The sequence below is a fragment of the Falco naumanni genome, chromosome 1 (assembly GCF_017639655.2).
Source record: "Falco naumanni isolate bFalNau1 chromosome 1, bFalNau1.pat, whole genome shotgun sequence".
In the NCBI taxonomy this organism is placed as follows: domain Eukaryota; kingdom Metazoa; phylum Chordata; class Aves; order Falconiformes; family Falconidae; genus Falco; species Falco naumanni.
Genome location: NC_054054.1, coordinates 108,263,406 through 108,286,062, shown reverse-complemented (window position 1 = coordinate 108,286,062; position 22,657 = coordinate 108,263,406). Strand labels below are relative to the sequence as shown.

The 22,657-nt window shown below is 39.7% G+C and overlaps 1 protein-coding gene across 4 annotated transcripts in view; it reads right to left on the bottom strand.

Moving 5' to 3' along the window:
• Positions 1–21,463, bottom strand: part of SPECC1 (sperm antigen with calponin homology and coiled-coil domains 1) — an 89,288-nt gene extending 67,825 nt beyond the window's left edge. For 2 of the 4 annotated variants that reach the window (XM_040617088.1, XM_040617135.1), the window contains exons 1-3: positions 20,737–20,867; positions 10,135–10,311; positions 7,239–7,374 (exon numbers count right to left, since the gene is read on the bottom strand). In XM_040617088.1, coding sequence (XP_040473022.1) covers positions 7,239–7,374; positions 10,135–10,281 — 283 coding nt within the window. In that variant the 5' untranslated portion in view covers positions 10,282–10,311; positions 20,737–20,867. Of the gene's footprint in view, positions 1–7,238; positions 7,375–10,134; positions 10,312–11,556; positions 11,760–20,736; positions 20,868–21,046 lie in introns of those variants that run through there. The other 2 variants (XM_040617098.1, XM_040617108.1) reach the window with 2 other exon arrangements.
• Between the last annotated feature and the right edge of the window lie 1,194 nt (positions 21,464–22,657).

Below are 22,657 nucleotides of genomic sequence, written 5' to 3'. Positions count from 1 at the left end.
CAAGCCCTCTCCTGATATGCATAGTTGTCAGACCAGGCCAGCTTCGCGTTCCTTTCTTCCGCTCCCTCCCATTCTTTAAGTGCAAACACAATGGCACTCTGCCAAGGCATTCTGGCTGTGATACATTTAGGCCTAAAGAATTTGTGCTGAGGATCATTTCTCTTCAAACCAGTTGAAGGAAAGCTGATAATTAACCTAGGCCTGGTAGTCAACACAACCTTGTGTTGACTTTTCCGAACAACTTCACTAAGGAAGCCTGAAAAGAAATGAAAACAAATTGAGAGATCATAGATTTGTACTATTCCTGGACCATCCAGGCATGCTCCCCTTTCTGTTTAGGTATCCCTAGCAAGGCTTTTGTGATCATCACAGTTTGCTTACAGCTGTAATGGATCTTCCCTATACGTGTTGGCTTGAGCCAATTAACTGTCAACGATTTAATGAGTCAAGTCATTACAGACTTCAAGATTTAGCATTTCGGTATCTCTACCGCACACTGAATCCTCTTAACTGGCTCAGGTCCCAGGGTGGTAAACATGTGCCAATGAAGTCATTCTCAGGGGAATATACAACAGAGAAAAGGGTCTCTATTTCAAAGATCATTTTAACCAGAAGTTGCATGCAAAATCTTAGAAAAGAGATTGTAAATTGTGCAGTAGATTAGGACAGTAAAAACTGAAAAAGGTACATGCTGCAATGTTGTCAGCAGAAGTTAATTCTTACTTGTTTAATAATGCCACATAACTGCAGACAGCCTGCGAATGCCTCTCAAACAAACTGTTCTCCTTAACAGGATCAGCTATCAGAAATCCCAACAGTCACTAAAATGCATTGCTCTCACTCCATTCCTGGTTATGGAAAAAGCTTCATACAATACAGCAAACAACAGAACAAAAGAATAATTATGGGAGTCAACCTCTATATGTTACCTTCAGAACATCCATGGACAGCTATCTCTAGTTTAAGGCATCACGGGACTGAGATCTTGAGCCAACAGATATCAGACTTGAATGATAAGACCACTGCCATTATTTCATTAAGGAACTAGTGAGCGCCTTCTGCCTTACTGGAATAAGTGACTTTTCTGACTAAACTATCCTACCAGAGTGTAACATATTTATCCAAGGGGAAAAAGAATCCTAGAGAACAGTCCTGTGAAGCAGCGCCCACTCCAAGCCATTCTGAGATGGAGAACTATCCCTGGGTTACAGAAAGAAAAAGCAAAGATTAGAACAACATGAAAATTTAACATGGCAAACAACATACAGGAACTTTTTCAGCAAAGGCATCAAAAGTAAATATACACATTTGGGTATATGCAAGCTATCACAAGGGAAAAAATAATTGTAAGAAGAAATAAGAAACTTGACAAGTAGCTGCCATAAACTAAATCTGGAATGCCAAATTTGATCTACCTCAATTCATGAGCTGTCCCCTTCAGAGGTTAGTGAGTGAAAACTTCTAAAATGGTGCTGAAACTTTGACTGCTTGATACCTGGGGAAATCACAGATAGAGGGAATAGTTTGCTACATAATGCCAGAGAAGTTAAGGTTCAGATTCACATCTGCACCAGTATGTTACAAACAATCATGTAGCTATTTACAGATGTGCATCGATGTCAATATGCATATCCAGCTACGCGTAGAACCATGGATGTAAACGTGGACATACACTCCCACATTGTTTTGAATGTTACATTCCTGCAGTACTTCTTGCCTATTTGAATGACATCTTGACAAAGCAATTTTTTTTGAGTCTTCCTTTCTGTTTTGTATCAGTTCTGGAGCTAGAATCTCTTTTCCTTGATAAGAAAGAATAATTATGCAAGAGATGTCTTGTACCTGGAAAGGGTAGCAAAGCACAACTACCTTTCCAGATGAAGTTTTAAAGCGTATTTATTGTTCCTGGGAAACCCCAGATAAGATCAGCCATTTGGTTTCCAGTGAAGTCTTGTGGAACAGAACGTACCAATCTCATTAGTGTCTCTCACACTTGTCTCCATCTTTCACAAGAAAAATGAGACAGTAACGAGTCTGAATGCAAAGTGCAGCAACCTTTCTGCAAACCTATAGTGGTCCTTTGACGTGACAGATCACAAAAAGCAGGCCCTGTCAAAAACTGATGTATGGGAGAGTGAAAGGACCCCAAGGTCAGAGAGCTGTCCTTCAAAAGAAATCACTTTCCTTTTTCCTATTCTAATTGGGGTGCATTAGCATCTTATGAAGAACTAAACTGACAATTAGGTTTTTTCCAAGGATTTTTTTTAAGAAAGCTTTTATTAAAAAAAAAAAAAACCCACACCAAAACCCAACAAAACCCCAACAACTTTCCTTGAATTTTCTGACCATGTAGAGAAGGCTTATGGTCTGGAGTAGCTGCACAATAACCTAAACTGTTACCCCACATCAGAAAGTGACAAACACTTGCCAAGCACAGAAGTCAGCAGAACGATAAATTTGATACAGTCCATATATTATTGTCAAACAGGAGTCTTGAAATGACAAGTCTATAAAATGTGCAGGAAGCTCTGAAATCTGTAGTCTGCCCACATTTTCAATTTTGATGGGAGGGAAGCATACCTAATGACTGATCAGATGTAATACCATATACCAGTCTCCTGTCTAAAATCAGCCACAGTTGAACTTGTTCAAGTTTCACAAGTGACACTCATAGTTCCCCAGCACTAACACCAACACTGGTAGTGGTCAGTTGGCCTTATTTAAAGCCTCTCCTTTCTCAATATCATATCAACACAAAAAGCCACAAGCAACTGTTTTAGAGGGAAATAAAGATTTTTCTTTCCACATAAACGACATGGCAAAACAGTGACGGACAAATGGACTTATGGTATGTGCTCTACTAGAGCTGGGAAGGAATTGCAGATATATAGGTATCATATTTAGTCATTGGGACGTTAAATCTGACAACCAGGAATGGATCAGAGTGACAACTCACAGAAAAACCCATCAAAACAGAGACCCTCCTTACTGGAGCTGAACGTTGCTCAAACCAAACTGTTCCACAACAGAATATAATCTTCAGGTCCTTCTATAGCCTTCACTGATTATGCCAGATTTCTTTGTATTACTGGCTTATTACAACAGCATGCTTTCTACAGCTTCATTTCTGATGCTGGCAATGTTCCATGCTGGGATTAGTAGCTTTTGTCCAGGTCACCCACAGAGTTCAGAGCCTTGATGCTAGATGCCTAAGAGATAATTGAAACCCTCTGTATCTTTTGAGTTTACCTCTATACTTCTCCTGTACTGGCACTGTCTCCAACTACTGACGTTAATCAGCTCAGCAGGCACACACAGAAAGCAACACACTTTTGTTGCTTTGGCTGAAAAGGTGTGCAAATTATTGATTTTCCCATTTGATGCATAAAAATAAACGGCCATTTCTGATGGAATATGGGATGACGCAGTAGGCCATCCCTCGCATTCCTGCTGGCATCTTGGCTTCTCCTAGCCTCCAGAGATTTAACACATCCCACTATCACTGCAAGAAGGTACAGCACCCATCTTCTAACATGGTTTGAGCTTTACAGAGATCCTAAGCTTGTCCGTAAAATACCCAGAATTTCTATAAAAATTAAAGTAAGGTGATTATAGCATTGTTATTGGCAGTTTCCTACTGTTTCTGAGGCAAATTCAATAGGTCTATATAGATTTAGAATTTACTTTGGAATAAAGAAATAAGCTGATGAAGCAGCCTGACAAAACAAAGTACAGCTACGTGTTACTTACATTTCCAGGATAACTGATACTTCACAGTGAAGCTGGCAGAGCTCGATATAAAAATCAATATATTTCCGAGAAATGGGGCTGCCTGAAGTATTCTGAATGCTTTTGGATTATGTGCTCACAGCCCAGCACAGTCACACACCCTGCTGTAACTCTTTTCTGATGTCCAGCATACAATTTGTTGGGGTTTTTTTTGTTCTTGTCAAACCTGACAGTGCTGCTGGCACTGAAATAACATCAAGGAAGCACATGAACATGATTAAACTAGACAGCCTTAAGGGAAATTTTCAGAAAGTGCTTGAATTGGGAGTTTGTAGGGAACAAGTGACAGAACTGAGAGCAAGGATTTGGAATGACTTCTAGGATCCATTGAACAAGTAATTTCACCCATCTAAACCTCAATTTTTCCATTTGCATACCAGTATTATCATGTGGTGCTCTCCCTGAGAAATATATGATCACATAAGAAGCTTTGCAATTCTCTGTGAAATTGCATTATTTAGGGTTATCTGGCTTGCAAACCTTGAAGGATCAGAATCTGAAAAATCACTGATTTCCCATAAGCCTGAATCTTAAGAAGAGAGTCCTAGTTTCTCATGAAGATATAAATTCCTCTATTTAAATATTTTAAAATTACTTATTTACTATATGTCTTCATAGACTGGATGGCTTTACAAGGGCATGTATTAAAATAAACATTTTTCAGAATTAGTGACCTCTTCCCTCCTGTTTGCAATTTTTTCAGCTCTTTTTCATCTACTGAAACATTAAAATCAGTGCAAGTGCTCTGTAAGTTTGGTTTTAACATAAAACCAAATTGCTACTTCAGGACAGTACATGGAAAGACTGTGGATAAGGAAGTTGAACCCAAGACATTTATTTCTCCTTGCATGTAATTTCCCATTACTTGGGATTTCAAAACTGCCAAGCAGTTACAAAGCCAAACATCACAGCACAGAACTTCCAGCCAGAATCCATCTCCAGTTCCATTTGCTCAACTCCACTTGCCAAGAATGGATACACGAGATTGGCCTCATCTCCCTTTAAGTTGCTTATAATTTACTGTGTTACCTTCCAACAAGGCAGACAGGGTTAGTTATGTCAGCAAAAAGCTAGAATAAGTAACTTAAACTCCACCAAGGCCAGCATACAAACAAGCCTATCTAAACAGGCAATCTTTATGTCCATTATTTATTATCTGCAGCATTTGGAACATATGCTGTTGCCCAAGGTCATCACACAAGTGTTGGACAGTCACACCCAAAGAAGAAAGAACCCTAAGCTTTTTTGTTTCCATACCTTTCTTTTCATTTCTCTTACACAATGCTGTAATACCAACTGAGTAGCACCAGACTGTAGCTGGAACTGATATACTATCACTTCAGTAAAATAATCAAATTGCTCACTTGAATAACAGATAAAGAAAGCCCAATCTAAAAAGTATAAACAAGGAGGGGAAAGCCTGTTGTTGAGACATGAAAGAAAAATGCAGAATTGATGAAGGCAATCAAAGAAGCCAAAGAATGTGGTTTCAGGACAAAATTTCAAGATTTACACGTTGGCTATGTACACAAACATCTGCATTTCCTAGCTACAGGAATGTCCTTACTTGGATTAGCTCCACAGTCAGCATTGCACTGTAGCCTTGATCACAAACTGATACTACTTCGGATGCCATTTCAATAAAATATAGCAGCTGAAAGTGTTCTCTCATTTTCTGTTTATGTTCCCAGGAACACGTGCCCTCTGTCGTATCTGATTTTTAATTTTCCTCTTAGCAGCAATATACAATATTATGTCTATTGGTATTTTTCTTGTAGTGTGACAATCTGAAAATAACATTCAGCTTTGTAACCTTGCTCACTAATATCTAGCACTTTTCAGTGGCCACAATAGCGACACGTTCTCAGAACACAGCTAGATTTTCAAGCAACACTGTGAAAATTAAGATATGTAAGACACAAGTCTTCTTGTATACATACCTGTAATAGCCACCATAAGACCTGGGACAGTTCTCTCTAGGTCAAAAGGAATTTTAGAGGAGTAAAACACATTCTTAGTATTCACACTATATACATAGCTCCACACTTTGACTCTTTTCACTTAGTACTAGTATTCCTATTAAAACTTCTACAAATGCTGATAAAAAGCAACATATGAGGTCAGATCTAACTATGTAATTTAAACTGGCAAAACAAATCTCAAATGTAACTTGGCCTCCCATAAACCATTTTAGCCTTTGTATTTAAGGTAGTCATCATCATAGATCTTATTCCTCCTCCAATCCCAGTTATTATACGTGCATGCGGAAGGGGGCTCTCTATTCCAGTGCTAGTATTTTTGTATCTGGCATATGTATTCCATTCTGGACTCCCTGCAGTGCTGTTTCCCTGGCTGCATTCCCGGGATCTTGTGCTGCATCATCCATACAGGTTTTCTTCTCCCTGTGTTACTCCTCCCAAGTATCTCTTGCCAGCATCATGCCTCTTTATTGGCTGGTGAATCTCAAATGCCTTTGGATATGACTAGTCACTATTAAATTTGAGGGTTTACACACCAATTAGCCACAGAACAGGATCTGTCCTTGGGTTACGGTGAAGCATTTATGCTGTTACAAGATGCATCATTTTCTTTCAAGGGTGGGAGGAAGTACATAAAGAATTTAAATTTTTTTTTTTTTAATTTTTCAGTAATCCCTTTCTGGTTAGTAACATTTTTCATTACAGTGCCAAACCCTGCAGAGGCTGTGACAAATAGGGAGGTCATGGTCAAATTTAATAAGATCTCACATTCCCTTGGAAATGCCACCAGGGAGCAGACAAAAGCAAGCATTTGCTGAGCTCCTGGGGGAAAGCAGAGCGTTTGCACAGAAGCCCTTGGTATGCAGATGGTGTTGCTGCCTTTAGAAACAGGCTTAGAATTGCAACCAACGGGAACAAGCTGATGGGGCTAACACAAGAGGGGAGAGAGCATGCCACGCTGTAGCTTAGGAGCACAAGCTATACATGAAGATGCTAGGGCTGGCTCTTCGTTCTGCGTCTCTGCGGCGCCCCAGGAGCTGCAGGGTAACCGCTCTGCTCACCCGGTAGGAGAGGGGAGGATGCTGTTGATAACGCTATGAAAACTTAAAGCAGAAAGCTTTCACGCTAACTGTAAGCTCTGCGGGACAGCGGGCTGCGCACCTCCGCCGCTGGGGCAGCGCGGGCCGCCGGCGCCACCGCGTGGCCGCTCGGGGCCGGCCCACCCCGCAGGGTCCCCCGCAGGGTCCCCCTTCGCACTCCTGGCTGGGGGGTGTAGGATGCAGCGAAAGGCCAGTCTGCAAGGCACTGTACGTCTCCTCCTACAGGCTGAAGATTATAGCGGGTCAGTTACAGTTTGTGCTACCAGGGGTGGCAAGGAAATCTCAGCTAGTATCTCGGTAAATAAACCAAGCGACGCTCAGAGCACATTTCAGATCGAGTAGGCTGTCTTCCAGAATCTTTGTTATCTACCTGTGCTGGGCTTCAGTCGACTCTCTGCAAGCTCAGAAATGGCTCCTGTTGTAATAGTCTTCTTCAGTCTAGAGACTCCAGAAGCTGCTGTCACCCCCGGTTTTGTGAGCATGTCATCGCTGCTTGCCCTCTTCAGCTGCAATAGAGATGGTGAGCAACCAGAAGATTAAGACCTTGAATATTCCCATCAAGTAGTCCAAAATGTAAGGCTCCTGGGAGAAAAGGAACATTGCCATAAAGTAACCCAATGGGAATATTGGTTTGATAACCCCATTAAATAATGTATTAATTTTTGTATTTGTTTCACATTCTAGATTTTGGTGGGTTAATAGATAATACTGTTTCAACAGTGAAGAATGAAAATGGGAAAGACCATTCGAATAAGCAAGTAATTCAAAGGCAGGGAGAACATAGTTTACAGGAACAGACTACTGGCAACTCAAAACTTCTCAGATCTTGCTCTGAACAGCTTCATCGTATTTCCTCACCAGTTTACATTTAGTCAGGCATTTGGACCTGTACAGATACGTGCCAGTTGCAGAACCTAACACACTGAGTAGGTCAAAGCAGCAAATAACTGGCCCTTTACCTATCTACCAAAAAAAGATCCTAAAAGGATCTGCTGGTTCTTGTCTCTCCCCTCAGGACCATGCAGTTTTGCCCCAATGGTGACCTTAGAATCTCAGGCTGCCACAATAAAACGCAAGTGCGGCCAGGGCAAGATCTAACGCAATTATCAATTGGAAATCCCTTATCTTAAACATGGTATGATTTCAGCTATTTTACCTTCCTTGTTTATTGAAACGCAACGAGTAAAGATGGCCAATGATCTCATGACGGGACCTAATGCTATTTGTTTCACTAGGGACTGTAGGACTCAGCAGAAGAGAAATGGAAAAGTCTGTTCACAAGAAAGCATTTTGTTCATGTGACCACCGAGGAAATCATTCTCAGCAAAAAGCGCATTGGTTTTCAGAATAGCTAAGCTGCAGAGTTCTAAAGATTAACACTGATATGTTTCATAAGCTTGGAAGAAGGTAAGCTGTTAGCTTTACAGGGTATTTTACAGTATTTTTTTTTTTTTTAATATTAGCAGATCTAACTACAATTTACTTAGCTTTATTGTATGTGAGGAAGGAAGGGTCCATTGTTATGTGATCTTTTTTGGGAGGGAGATTTTTGGTACAGCAAATTACTCTAAACACGTGCTCAAGAAATCCATGCAATACAAGCATAATGAACTTAGGATTCAAGGAGAAACACCAAAATTATGTTGCTTTAACAAGCAGAAGTAGCAATTTATCTCAGAACTTTGGTCAGATACTTTCCCAGTTGTGTGCCTCTAACAGCCTATGCACCTCTAATAACAGCCTCTAATTTCAGGAAAAATACTTTAAACATTTTAAGAGACCAATGTTCTGAAAAGTCTCCCTAAAGCAGTATTTTTTCTATCCTTTTGAGTTTGCGGACACAAACTTTTTCACAAATCAAAACCCACTTCCTTTGAAGTTGTCCAGTGATACCCAGGAGGGGGCCATGAACCACAGGCTGAAAACCACTGCTCAGGTTAAAAGAGATAACACAGGCAGTACTCTATTTAGTGGTTCCCAAATGTAAAATATTTGAGCAAAATTAAGTCTCTCAACTCCAATTCTTTCTCCCTTTCATCTCCTCCTCTGACGAAGTCTGTGGTTTCCTGGATCCTGCAAGCACATAAGTTTCAATAGCTGAAGTGTTGATCTGCTCCAGGATACCAAACAGCTAACGTTTTGCCTTCTGGCAGAGGTTTTGTCAGCTCACTCTTAGAAGCAGAACGGAACAATCTGACTTTCTGACCTTTAGAGACTTCTTCAGTCTCTCTAAAGTAATTTCTTCAATGTGCCCTCTTTACAGCATCAACTACAGTGCCTTTTTCTACCCCATTTCTTTAAGGAAACCACTTTGATAATCTTGGATTTGCAAATTATGAACAACTGGAAGGTATCTGCTGTAATTAGAAAGAAAACCCTCTACATTTCACACAATACACAAATTAATCATATCAGATTTCCTGATTAGCCTCTTTGGTAGCATTCCTTCAGAGATGCTTGCCTCAGCCATACAGTGCATACTCCAATGATGAATATAACCTGCCTGGAGCATTAGACTGAAATATCTTATAGATAACAATGCTCAAATCTTCTAGGAGTTTTAGATCTCCTCTGGATTAAAATGCTGTACCATGTTATGTATTGTTTACTGAACTTTACTATTGGAAACAGTTACAACCAGGAAGCCCATGGTCTATTTTTCAGCACTGGTATCTTGGTCTGTATGTGGACGACAAAGTTATTTTTGTTTGCTGGCTGCAAGGGTACAGATGCAACAGCATTTTCAGGTATATTACTCCATTTTCTTAAAAACACTACTTCAACAGAAGTTTCTGTTATTTTTGAAAAATAACTATAGAAAGATAGGATTCATAAAATGTGTTTGTTCCACTGCAAGTAATATTTTATTATTATATTTTGCCTTGAAGGAAGACAGGCACAGATTTTTAGGAATTCTGGAGATCCATTAATAGATCTCTTCCAATTTCTTTAGATGTGTAACAATCAGTTGAACTAAGAATTTGCCATTTACTTTTCTCCATCTTAAAGTTAAGGCAATTACCTCACACAAAGTGTAATAGAACCCACTCATACCTTGTACAGATGCAGTGTCTCCACCATCACATGCAAAGCATTTTCAGAAGTGTGCATCAGTCTAAAATACAACACAATTATAATACCTCTATGCTTAATATGGTGGTCAAGCCCACTCCCAAGTCTCAGGGTGCAGTGATGTTCCAGGACTAAACCGAAATTTTAATGTGGAACAAGGCTACAATGCTTGCATGGTCCCTACTGGTTAGTACCTTGCTGAGCCGAGATTCAAAGGCAAGTGAAGTTGAGGACTTGGATGTCTTCATTCCTGCTGAGGTGGTGGAAAGCGATTTTCCTCTGTCAACACCATGACTCCCTTGTTTTGCCACTGCAGTCCAAGGCCTGGCAGTACTCTTCATTTTCTTCTCAAATAACACAGTCTATAGATCCTAAAAAAAAAATATATATATAGTTTTTTTATATATATATATGTATACACACAAAAATATATAAACTGTCTTTGCATTATCTGAAAAAGAGTAACAGAGATATCTGACATCAGTTTAAAGGGCTGAAAAGGCCATGCTAAACTTTATTCCCTCTTATACACATCAAAACTCAGCCTAGAGAATCCTTCAGAGCAGGCTGCAGCCACTTGTATTTTTCATACTAACTGGGAACAAGAAACACCATAAAAGAACACTGACTTGGTTGGACTGTGTAAGTCAGAGATCTCTATCAACCACAACACAATACCTGCGAGTGCTGAAGCACACTGAAAGAGTAACTGAGAACACCCAAGTCCATAGCAATTCAAGACAACCTAAGGGTAAAACCAAAACTACTTCTCTTACTGTTAATCCAGCAGCTTCAACTGAAACAATACTCACTGTTAAAAAGTCACATGAGAAGCAAGTTTCCTCAGTTGTATGGAAAATATGATATCTTTAACTTATCAACGGCTGCTTCTCTAGAAGACTCTGACGTTACCACAGTGATAAAGATGTTTCACAACACCAAGATTTACAAAATACAGTAAAAAAAAAAAAATCAACTTCCTTGCAAACAAAAATCCAGATCCACTAATCCTCAGAGATAAGCTTATGCAAGAGAGAAATCCTGCCAGGAATTCCTTTTTCTGGATATAGCTGAACAGATTTAATCTGCTAACAAGAACAACTAGTCTGTTTCTCTCTGTAGACAGCTGCCAATTAAACAGCTAGCACAACTCCTGTAGATCTAAAGCCATAAATTTTCACCAGCCATTGCCCAATTCAAACCAGGAGACGAATAAAATAATTAGTTGAATTTTTTTTTTGAAGTCTCACCAGTCTGCTGAGTTGGGAGTTGGGGGGGAGGGGAGATTGCCTGATATACCCTCCTGTCCCTACTTCAGTACAAGCAACAGTTTTCTTCTGCAGTTTCATTTTCTAAAATAGACAGTCTTGTGCATGCAGAGGCTACTTGTTACTTGTCTGTTAAACAGGGAACCAAAAGATCTACAAAGGTCAGCCTCATGCCCCAGCTAGGGGAACACACTCACAGTAAGCATTCACTGTTTATCACTCAGCTGGACAGCAACCCTTTGACAGAGAAGCCAAAACAATTTATCCCTGACCAAGCAGAAGGGTTTAGGTCACATTTTACATCTCATAATTTTCACATTCACAAATAAGAACACTCACTGAACTCACAGGAAACAAATCTGTTTGGGGCCAAGTCGTATTCGACACTGACAGCACCTTCCAGGTGCCACGATGGTCTATTTAAGGAGTGTTTTGCTGCACAGTGGCAGAAGGGAATGTCAAGTGCTCTACTGCTGTCTTACAGAGAACAAAGCTAGCAAGTGACATTTCCTCTACTTATCCTTGGTGCCTCTTGCAGGGAAGGCTGTCTGCTTTTTCCTGTCAGCTCCTAAATAAAGAAATAAAGAAGCTGTAGTTATTATTATTACTAAGTATAGTCATTACTCCATTAAAATTCTTAACACATGCAGCATGAAGCCATCAACTGATCTCGTTAGAGGAGAACGAGTAGTCTGTTAATGATTATGCTGATCACTTGGCTCCTTTTTTTAAAGCACGGACATATGTAAGCTATATAACAATAGATAATAATGGTTAGCATTCCCACAGTTCATTATGTACCTTAGCAAGCTCTAGTGCTTTACATTATTTAAAAGACTATCTTTTAACAGGTATACCATTCACTGTATTTATATGGGTGAACAAGCAACTACTCAACTAGCTTCCTGATTAGATCTCCAAATTATGCAGATTTTGGTTTTTGCAGATCCAGCGGTTTGCACATGCATTTTGCTTTATTATACTCTCTGGATTCTTCATAGCTGTATCTCATACTTTCCTGCCTTAAGCTGTACAGATGCTTTGTTGATATCCAAAAGAATTTAATTTTGAGTCATCTGTGGCATTCTAAAGTTGCAGTGGAGCGATATGCTCATTAGACCATGATGTTAGAAGTAAAAGGAAGAGGTACTTAACCCCCTCACCCCCCCCCAAACCACAACTCCAGAAATCCAGCCAGTAGCCTGAGGCAATCTGGCTTTTTTCATATAATGATAGCTGAATTATGTGCCATGTGGCTTTAATATTTTGCTATGCCAAGCAGACAAAATTAAAATTGAGAAGAGTATATTTGGAATTATTAGTGATTATTAGTTTTCCATGTGTTTCTATGGGAATCAGCATTTGTAAGAGATGGAGGTAAGACTTCACATGTATTTGGCTAACCTGAATCTGCCTTGCAGATAAAGATTTCAATCTCTGAAGTGGAATCCCAATACTTTCTACAAGCCTTATACGTACTTCGAAGAACCAAGTCCAGTTGCACACATCTAAAGCTGTTTTCATTCCCAGGTAGGTGACACACATTTGAGTTGTCAGACGTACTGCTTCAGGAGAAATACTAAATAAAACTACTTCCCCCCAAAAAGGAGGGGGGGCGGGGGTGTGTGTGTGAAAATCCTATTGCTCTTTGATGGATTTCCTGCTCTCATTTTCAGTCGACATCAGCTTTTCCTCTCCTCTAAATTCAATCTATTGCACTACAGGAAAAAAAAAACCACCAAAAAACAACAAAAGAAGCTTCATGGAAGTTGTGGGCAGTTGGAACAATGGGAAACCCAGAAGTTCAGTATTATGAAATGGCTCATGGACTGAGGTATGGAGATGGCAGCGAACTCTCAACCAAAACACTAAGTTAGATATCTAGAATGGTTTCAGCCAGTTAGCATTCAAGAAACCCAATATTAGCGAAGACGTTTCTCTAATCCTGGAGTATAAACAGTACATACAGGGACAGATTTAACAGATCGTATTAAAATCATCATATACAGCTTTTATCTACTTATCTTAAACACTTTTTTTACAGATTAACAATTAAAAGTTAACAAGGTTTATAAATCTGGAAAGACAAAAAAAGCGCATTTCTGAAGACTCTCGAATAGAGACACTTGAATTTAGCCTTCTATTCCAAACCTTACACTAGACAGCAGCTTGTCAGAACAGTGCAATGACATAGTAGGCAACCTCTGCTTCCTCAGGTGATTTTCAGGGCAAGGTTGGTAACAGTAGCTGGCAGAAACCATCCTTTTAGGCCAGCATAAATTACTTCAAAAGCAGCCAAACATTATCATAATCCTTGAATGAGCGCTTGGGAATGGGATCACCATTAAATTATCACAGCTGAACAGATCTTGGAAGACCGTCCCTCTCACAAGTCAGGACAAAGGCAGTATATATATATATACATCCATACTTTAACTGCTATAACAGGATTTCGTTCAACACCCTTTTGCACACAACTTTCCAAGCTTTATGTATCTGCCTTTCTGCATCTGTGAAACTGACACTGGGAAACAACTCAGTGGCTTTCGAATATATTGATTGAAGTTTACTATACTTGAACTACACATCAGCATTTCATTCCAAAAGGACATCAGAGAGATTATGACTTGACCCCTAGGCTACCCATACAGAGATCTGAAAAAGCAGCAGCTTTCCACAAGAGATGCAACCAAACTGCTTTTGCAAATACAGTGACAAAAATAACTAGTTGTATGCCCGTTACGTCTCAATATGTTTCAGATGAACATTTTACATGCTTCTGCTCACTTTCCTGCAAGATGACTCTCGCCAAGCAACACCTGGAGCTCTATGATTTTATTTTTCATTTCCTCACATTTTACAGGGAACTTTCCTTAGGAAGCAAACAGAATGGCATCACTCTGAGATTCAAAATCTGTCTGTCTTTGGCATCAGCCAGAGCAGATCACTAGTGGGCCACAATTAATCCCTGCAGTATGCCCTGCTTGGAGCTGTACTCCGAAAATATGTAGAAACTGAAGATAAGTAGCTCCATGTTGAAATAAATGAGAGTTCATGCCAACATGTTTCTTCAAAGCAGCAAAATCAGTTCTACTACCAGTCACTTCCAAAACGCAGGGGTTTGGGTGGGTTTTCCTGTTTTGTTTTTAAAATCTTTTGCACTCAAAAGTGCTGGGGTTTAAATAACCCTCACTGAAACAGGTGCTGCAAATGAGATAATCAGAGGGTTTACAAAAATGTAAAGCTGGTCCTGAAAGTGCTTTTTTTTCTCAGTAATCCTCAGAATTCCCTGTAGGCAGTTGTCTTTAAAAATTCAGGCCATACCATATAGTTCATCCTCTCTCACTTGTGTTTTTAAAGGGTATTTGGAAAATTGCGATGTGGACTATTTTGACAGTTGGCAGGAGTTTCACAGTGGAAAGACAGTCCATTGCACTTGAAATTTTACTGGTTTTATTAGAGATTGAGAACCTAGACTTTTTTTATTAGTCCATATGCATTCATCAATAAAAGTCTTTAGAACCAGCCTAGAATTATTCCCATTTTACAGCCAGAAAAATTGGATTAAGAATTTATCCTAACTCTCACAGGCAGTCAGCATCAGCAGAAACAGCACCAGGTCTCTTGGATCTTAAGGCTTGGCTATCCATCAAAGGAGTAATTCACTAGCTCTGGATAACAAACTTCTAGGAAACACGTTCTGCTGAATATTAAAGGCTATTTTTCTCTGAGTAGCTAAAAAGAGTAGATAGTTTGATTTGAGTAATGACAAGCAATACTATTTCAGTCAAGAATTGTAGCAGTTACACTATTAAGTAAAAAAAAATTATTAGCATATCTGCAGAAATGAAGTTACATAGGAAAATCCCTCTTGGGAGAGGCTAGATATACAAATTATCTGGCCCCCATGTACTTCACACAATTTAGGTTTTGGTGCTCATATCTGTGTGTAATGCTACTTGCTCAACAGGACAGTCAAATTAAAGCAGAGTCATTGAAAGTGCTTTGGGAACATGAATGAAATAAAGAATTACGAGAACTCATTACTAGATCTGGAGAGCAATGCACCAGATGGCAGGTTCATTGAGACCTGTGAATGCCCAGCATTTCTAAAAATGGGGTCAGAAGTACCAGCTTTGCAGGTAGAGGACTCAGAGGACAGAAGTCTGTGACCTTGGTGGGTTAAAACCCACAGTTCCCAATGCCATTTTCCTGCAGTTTGGTTACTTTTCATTACCTCAAAAGGTCAGACTATTCCAGAACTTTTATTACACGTTCTTATGAAATCATGAAATCAAAGCACAATTTTCTCCTGGTTCTTTTTTTTTTTCTTTTTGCATGCAAAACGTGCATCATGCTTATGCTGTTTTCCTTCTAATCAATCTCTGCTATTTTCAGACAAACTATTAACTGGAACATAGAAATATCTAACAAGTTCAGTAAACTGTAAAGCATTTTCTAGTGGTGTGTAGGAAGCTACATGGCAGGACAGCCAGCTCTGCTAAAATAGAATTCTTTTCTGCCTTTCACATCAATTCACTTTAAACAATTTTTAGGCTTGACAGATGCTTCCATATGACTCATCTTGATTTCTTAGCTGATATCAGGAACTAAGCCAGGGTCACAAACCAAGGATCTTGATAGTCCAGTACGTAATTGGTAACTTGAAGATAAATAGCACAGAAAAACCTATTTGGAACTTGAAGATAAATAGTACAGAAAAACCTATTTGGAAATAAGGCCAGGCTAACAATTAAAAACAAACTGTTTACTCTTTTGGTCATTTTTAGCGGCTTTCCTTAGGCATCTATTCCTTTCAGCTCCGTATTAGTATTTCTGTATCTAACACATCCATCCCTTCTTTTCTCTAGTTTGTTACCTTTGTCTTTAGTGTCTTTGAGGCTTTGAGACAATTGCTGGAATTTCGCTGGAACAAAGCTTAGCTTTCATTAAGATTGGATTAAAAAGCCCACCAAAAAAAAAGCCACAACCCAGACCACCTTCTTCCACCCAAACACAACTCAAAGGAACAGACAAGATACACCTGTTTCCCAAAACCTCACCCCTAAGGCTCCTCTTGCTTTTGTTGGCCAAAAAGAATCAATTATAAACCTGACCCCAAACGATGAACAGCAGTTTCCTCTGGTCTGCCTCAGCTAACTTGCTTTCCAATCTCATTTGCAGCTGCATTTTCATGTTTTGCTGGTAGAGTACCAGGAGACAAGACATTGCTTAGAAATTTTCATGTCCAGACCGCACGCTACAGCATAGCAAATTCTGCTGGGTTTATGCATGCCTCAAGCAAAGGTGGTTTTAGTATTATTACTTTTTAACTTTCAAGACTGGAGACAAGTGTCCTATAATAACACACCTAGGCAGTTATAAAATCCAGGTGCTTTTGCAAGGAGTTAAAAAAGTTGATAATTTTTGTGTATTGCTTTATATCTTAAGATTTAAGACACATACATGCTCAAGGTCACCCAACTAATCATTGGGAAAATACAAAACAAAATACCAGTTCCAGGATTTAACCATCAGTGGCTCTGATACAGCTTAAGAATCACATCTTCAAAATCTTCATTGTGCTGACATTGCTTGAAGATTGTATCCTCACATGAAGATTATTCTTTTGAGTTGCTGTTTGCTTTGGAGGTTTTTTTTGTTTGTTTTAATTGCTCTGCTGTAGGACTCTCAAAAAAAAAAACTCAGAAGAGCACATTCAATATAGTATCACATCAGAAATTTTTTACAGGGCACATGGCTCCTTTCCTTTACAGTATAAGCAACCTTCCCTTCGTGGTATCAGATGGAAGCACACAGACAATGCAAACTCCCTTGACTCTCTCAAAGACAAAGTTAATTTATCTGTGCTTACAGTGCCAAAAGACAATCTCACATTTTTGTGTTAAGGCGTTTCTTGATTATTTCTTTAGTATTTTCCATACTTCTCTAAAATGGATATAAACTAGTGTGTATATATATATACACACACACACTGAATGGTTACAGGGATGTCTAAGCTACATTAGAAATGGCCTAGGTGAAGACAGTTCCAGCCAGCCACAAATGACAGGTTTCTGGCCATCAACTCAACTTCCAAAACCATGTCTCAACATTGCCCAAAATAAAACCCTCTTCCCACAGCAACCATTAGAGTCATTGATGATTTTTCCAGGCATGGACAGATGAGAGCAGAGCAAAACCTTCCGCCCACCCTCCTCCACAGAAGTTCTCCCTGGAGTTTTGGATTTGTCAATGTTTTATTCTTAGTTAGATCCCACAAAAACATGCAGAAGTTACAACAAAATCCTCGTTCATGCATACGGGCAGAAGATTTACTTTGCTGCATTTCTCTTATCCGTCTTCCATATTACTGGCTGTTTATAAAAGACAGGAAAACACAGGTATCTTTGCTACTTCTCTAGAAAAAACTCAGAACCATCATCTAACACAGTGACTGATGCATAAAACAATCAAGCCAAAGCTGTGCTTTCCTATGTCTGGGAACATGCTCCTCCTGTAATTTAAATTATGCTGTTTGTACATGGATACTCAATCTCCTCCTCCTTCCTCATACTGATTATCTAACCAGTCACCACTACACATCTAAGAAGAGAAACTATGCTACCTCCCTACGACCCCTGATCTTCTAAATGACCTGGGATTAAGGAAACAAAAATCCAATTTATCTGTAATTTTCTGCTCATTAGCCCCCTAGTAGGATGGTGGCTACCAGCTGGATAGTGTGATACCTGAAGAAGCCCTGAAGCACAACTGTACATTGGCCATCAATAAACAGTCCACTGTGCCCCTCTGGTTCCAGTAGATGTGTTGTCTTGGTAAGGCTGAAAGGACAGAAGACTGGCATGATCTTTCACTAACTCCAGAGCAGAGATGTAGACTTACATGTGCCAATTCTGGATCATGTTGATCACACAAGGAAAAAGACATAATCAGGGGGGTAGGGTGGCATTTGTAGAAAGACCGGCAGGGACAGCATATCGTCATACTGGGAGAACATATATGAAAGCCATGTATTGGCAGAATGCCTACACAGAGGTTATGCAGTAAATTCCAAATTTTATCAAATGACATCAAAACTAAATCTAGGAAGTGATTCCACTACAGAATTTGGAGAATGCATTTTTACAAGTTGTAGTTCCCTTCGTGCTTTAATGTACGACAAGCAGGAAAAACGGATCAGTTTCCATAGTGCTAACATCCACCCTTTGGAGACAGAAGTCAAAGGAAAGATTCAGGAAGGGTAAAAACGATGCATTGATTCCAAACTTTCTTTTTTGAAGTTGCAACCATGTTATAATTGCAAAGAATTAGGTCACTCTGGGCTTTCCCCAATATGACTCTGCCCTGAATAGATGGGTTTAATTTATGTTCAGTATATTGCAAGTCGAGAACAAAATGTTTTAGAACCATTTCAAGGTAGCTACTGTTCATTAATCCAGGTTCTTTGAACTGCTGTCCTAGTGAATACAGTACAAAGTAAGTGACACACATGGTTAACACTTCATGTTTTGCCAACCCGCAAGAAGGAAGAAAAGAAGGTTTCATTTTAGATAGAGCAAGAGCTATGTAATTGCTAAAGAAATTAAGAATAATTACAAGTGGTTTGCCTGGTAATTACCTGTCATTACATTTTTCTGTGGCATAGAGGGTAGATACATCTACAAGAAAGAGAAGGAATGATCATGTTTTTTGGAATAGCAGACAGACGCACAGCATGTGGCTCCATGGTAATCCTGTCTGGTACATGCACACAGACTGGCTGGTTCCCTGCCCCCTCAAAACATGGATGGATGGCATCGCAGTCGATGTGCTCACTTCGGATTCCACCTGGTTCTATCCTCAGCTCCAGCACAGATTTATTGTACTACCTCTACCATGTAATCTTCCATTTTCCTTGTAGATTTCATACATTTTCCATGTATAAAAATGGGATCACAATTGTTCACTAAATAGCATATTTATGAAGATCACTCATTCATGTGCCTTGGAAAGGAACGCCACAGGAAAAAAAAGGAAAAATGAGATAAATCAACATCTGTCACACAGCACACAAGTGAGCAGCCTCACAGATTGCCACATACTGGGACATTTCCCTGACTCCTATTTTCCATCCATTACAATGCAGAGAAATAATTGAGATCTGGAAGCTATCCCTTAAGGAAATATTTATCTTCCATTAAAGTGCAGAATAGGGCACTTATATAAACATTCAGAAGTTCCCCGTTTAAGTGACAGCGTTAACGGAAAGGGTTCTTTGCAAAGACAAGGATGTAACTTCAAAACTGCAGGAGAACCTAGAGGACTTCTGCATTTTAAAAATATTCATACCAAACAGGAACAGAACAGATTCAGGCACCAGTATCAAGTTGTTTACAACTGTGACTTAAGCAACCACTGATAGACTGAAAGACCCACTTTGGTGGGCTACATAATGAAATTGATTTCTTTTTTAGAACTGAAGTAGAAAGGGAAGGGGTAGCGCATACATATGTACATGTTAGGATGACGTATTCTTATGCTAGTTATCTGTTAAATTGTGTAGACAATGAACACTATTTCAGCAAATTGAATATCCTCTCTCCTGCTGAGGTTACAGGGGCAGAGAGCACTTCATAATTTAGAAAGGGTAGAAGAAGAACATGCAAAACAGTCTGTTTTAGAGGCGAGACAGAAAGGATTAGCAGGGGATGTCTAGAAGAACTTAAGCCTGTGTACAAGAGAAAGGGGTAGAAAAATCACTGTTTTCAAACCAGTTCTACCAGTAAACCTTTACTGCCACATACACAGGACTTAATTAACAGCTCTACAACTTTGCCATATAAATGCTATTATTATTACTATTGTTATTATGATCAAGCTTCACTCCACTGTACAATTTGAAGGACAACTGTTAAAGGGCTATAATTAAAGGGTCCTGCTGAGAATCTGAACAGTTCTTTGCTGTAGTGTTTTAAGAGGGTACGCGGCTGGCGTGCTCCCCGATGCTTTCACGGATCCCCCTGCAGAGATGCTAGCTGTCAAACCAATTTGCTTAGCAGCTTGTTCCTTTCTGCTGTTTCTGGACTGGACTATGTGAATATGGAGTAGCAGAGGAAAACCTGCTCATGCTCCTGCTTCATTTAACTGTTGGAGCACAACTTAAATTGCCAGAGGAGAAAGCAGAAACAGGCACAGAAACAGCTTCAGCCCTTCTCTCACTACATTATGCAGCTGACCAGAAGAAAAATACAGTAGCCGGTTCTCACCGGCTCATGTGGTGGTATTTTGGCTTTTGTTGCTGTAATGGCTTTAGACCACCCTCAGTTCATTTTTAGCTAATTCAGAGTTGTTTGCACTGCACATGTTTTGTGTAATTTAGTTTTAGAGTGAGATACTACAGAAAAAAACAGTGTTGTTGAGCAAAGCAGGTCCATTCACTCTAAGAATACATTATTGATCCTAGAACCCTTCTAGAGAAAATACAGTCCCCACATTAAAAAATAAATAAAAAATTAAAATACTTACAGTAAAAGCTTGTCCTCTTTTCTGCATTAAAAAGAAAACAGTCTCCCACTAGCTCCTGACAGCATGTGCAAACCAGACTGAAAATTCAGGGCTTGAGTGCTTCCCTGAGAGGAAAACCACATTGCAGTGAGACACAGAGCTGCCTGAGAAATGATTCACATACGGAAGCAAGCTGGCTTCACCAGCGCTTTGGCATTCAGCACACACACACGCACACACATATGCACACTTGCTTACTCAGGGGAATAAGAAATATTATATTTTCATCAAAGCAAGGAGGATTTATGCAAGAAAGCCATTTGTATCCCACCTCCAAAACACCAAGATGCTTCAATCTGTAAGGCAGATGAGGAGTTTCTTGCAGTATCCCATCATCCCCAACAGCAGAACTGGACACTGGGCAGAGAACTTAAACCAAAGACGAGTCTGCACAATCCAATCAAGTAAAAACATGCGGTATGTACAATGTAGGAAGGGCAAGAAGGTGGCCGTAGAAAGAAGGCATTTTTCAGAGGCAACTGCAGAAGCAGCTTTCAGAAGCTTTTTATATTCCATGCTAATAATCTCTTCCCCAGAGTGCCAGCAATCACAGCCAGGACACCTTACGACATTTCCCTTGCCTCCATCATTGCTTAAAAAAAGTGGAAAAGAGTGTGCGTGCGTGCAGGGAAGATATATCAAGACAGAGGATTTTACACAAGAAGTAACTAGAATCAGTCTCGAGTGACTTCTCTTGAGCTGCGTAAGAAGTGTCAATCTGTTCTTTATTTAGAAGAATGCAAATAAGGGACAAGAGGGAGCAGTGCTCAAGAACTTTCCTCTTAAGCTTTCTGAAGAGAATCTGTATCTGAAAACAGGAAAGGTAGGGCCAGAAGTCTTTAACAGAGTTAGAGCAGGCAAAGATAGTATCAAGCTGGAGGAAACAGAGGGGATGCAAAAAGAAATCAAATCCAAATCTAAATTTCAAACACTGAAACCTAAGTTGTTTAGAACTGGGCTTTCTGTTAAACTCTGGACGGAGAGAGGGCTCTCTCTGATGCCTCTGACCCAAGACATTCAGACTATGACTACAGATCAGGAATCCTCTTCTGAACCGCCGAGAGGGATCCTTTCCCAGCAGTGTGGACCTAGTATATATGCAATGTTGATGTTGCAACAGTAGTCTCATAATAGAGAGAAAGATCAGGAAGATCTACAATATGAGCCTAAAAAGAGTTGCTGCATCTGAATAGTTCAGCCTTACCACATCCTCTGGAACTCTTTACTCTAGGTGCTGAAGGGGCTTCAAGGAAGCTAATGTTATGCCAAGAGTAAATCTACATTTCAGTTCAGTATTGGCACCACTACTGTTATTGCAGAATAACCAAAGCTTAGGAGACAGGGTGAGTCCAAGATGAATCCCTTCTGAAGATTATAGATTTGGGATCTAACTTTCTCATGATATTCTTAAAGAGCGAGGAACTCTTGCCTTCAGATCTTCAAACACCAGAAGAAGAAAAAGACCACACAATGACTTATTTAGCATATGATAATGGCCTGTGTTTGGCAGGTCTCAAGCATACATTATCAGTTGTAAGTCCCTAAACATTCAACCAATTATGCCAGGTGCTATTCCAAGTTCACCAATGCCTACAACACCAATCCTTCTAGCCAACCTACTTTGCCATTTTTTTCAGTACCCAAGGACAGGCTGCGTAATCACAGGCGGAAGAACTTACCCATTACAGATTCATACACATTAATGTTCAGGAGTTTTTGAAATTATTCACATCTCCAATAAGGTGGCAGTACTTTCTGTCATTCATATTAACAAAACTCTTGTAGGTACTGCGATCTATGTGCACTGTGTTTCTCCTCCCTGAGGAGGTGACACTACATTCAGTGAGTGATGCATGCATAGGCAATGAGGTCACTCAGGTAC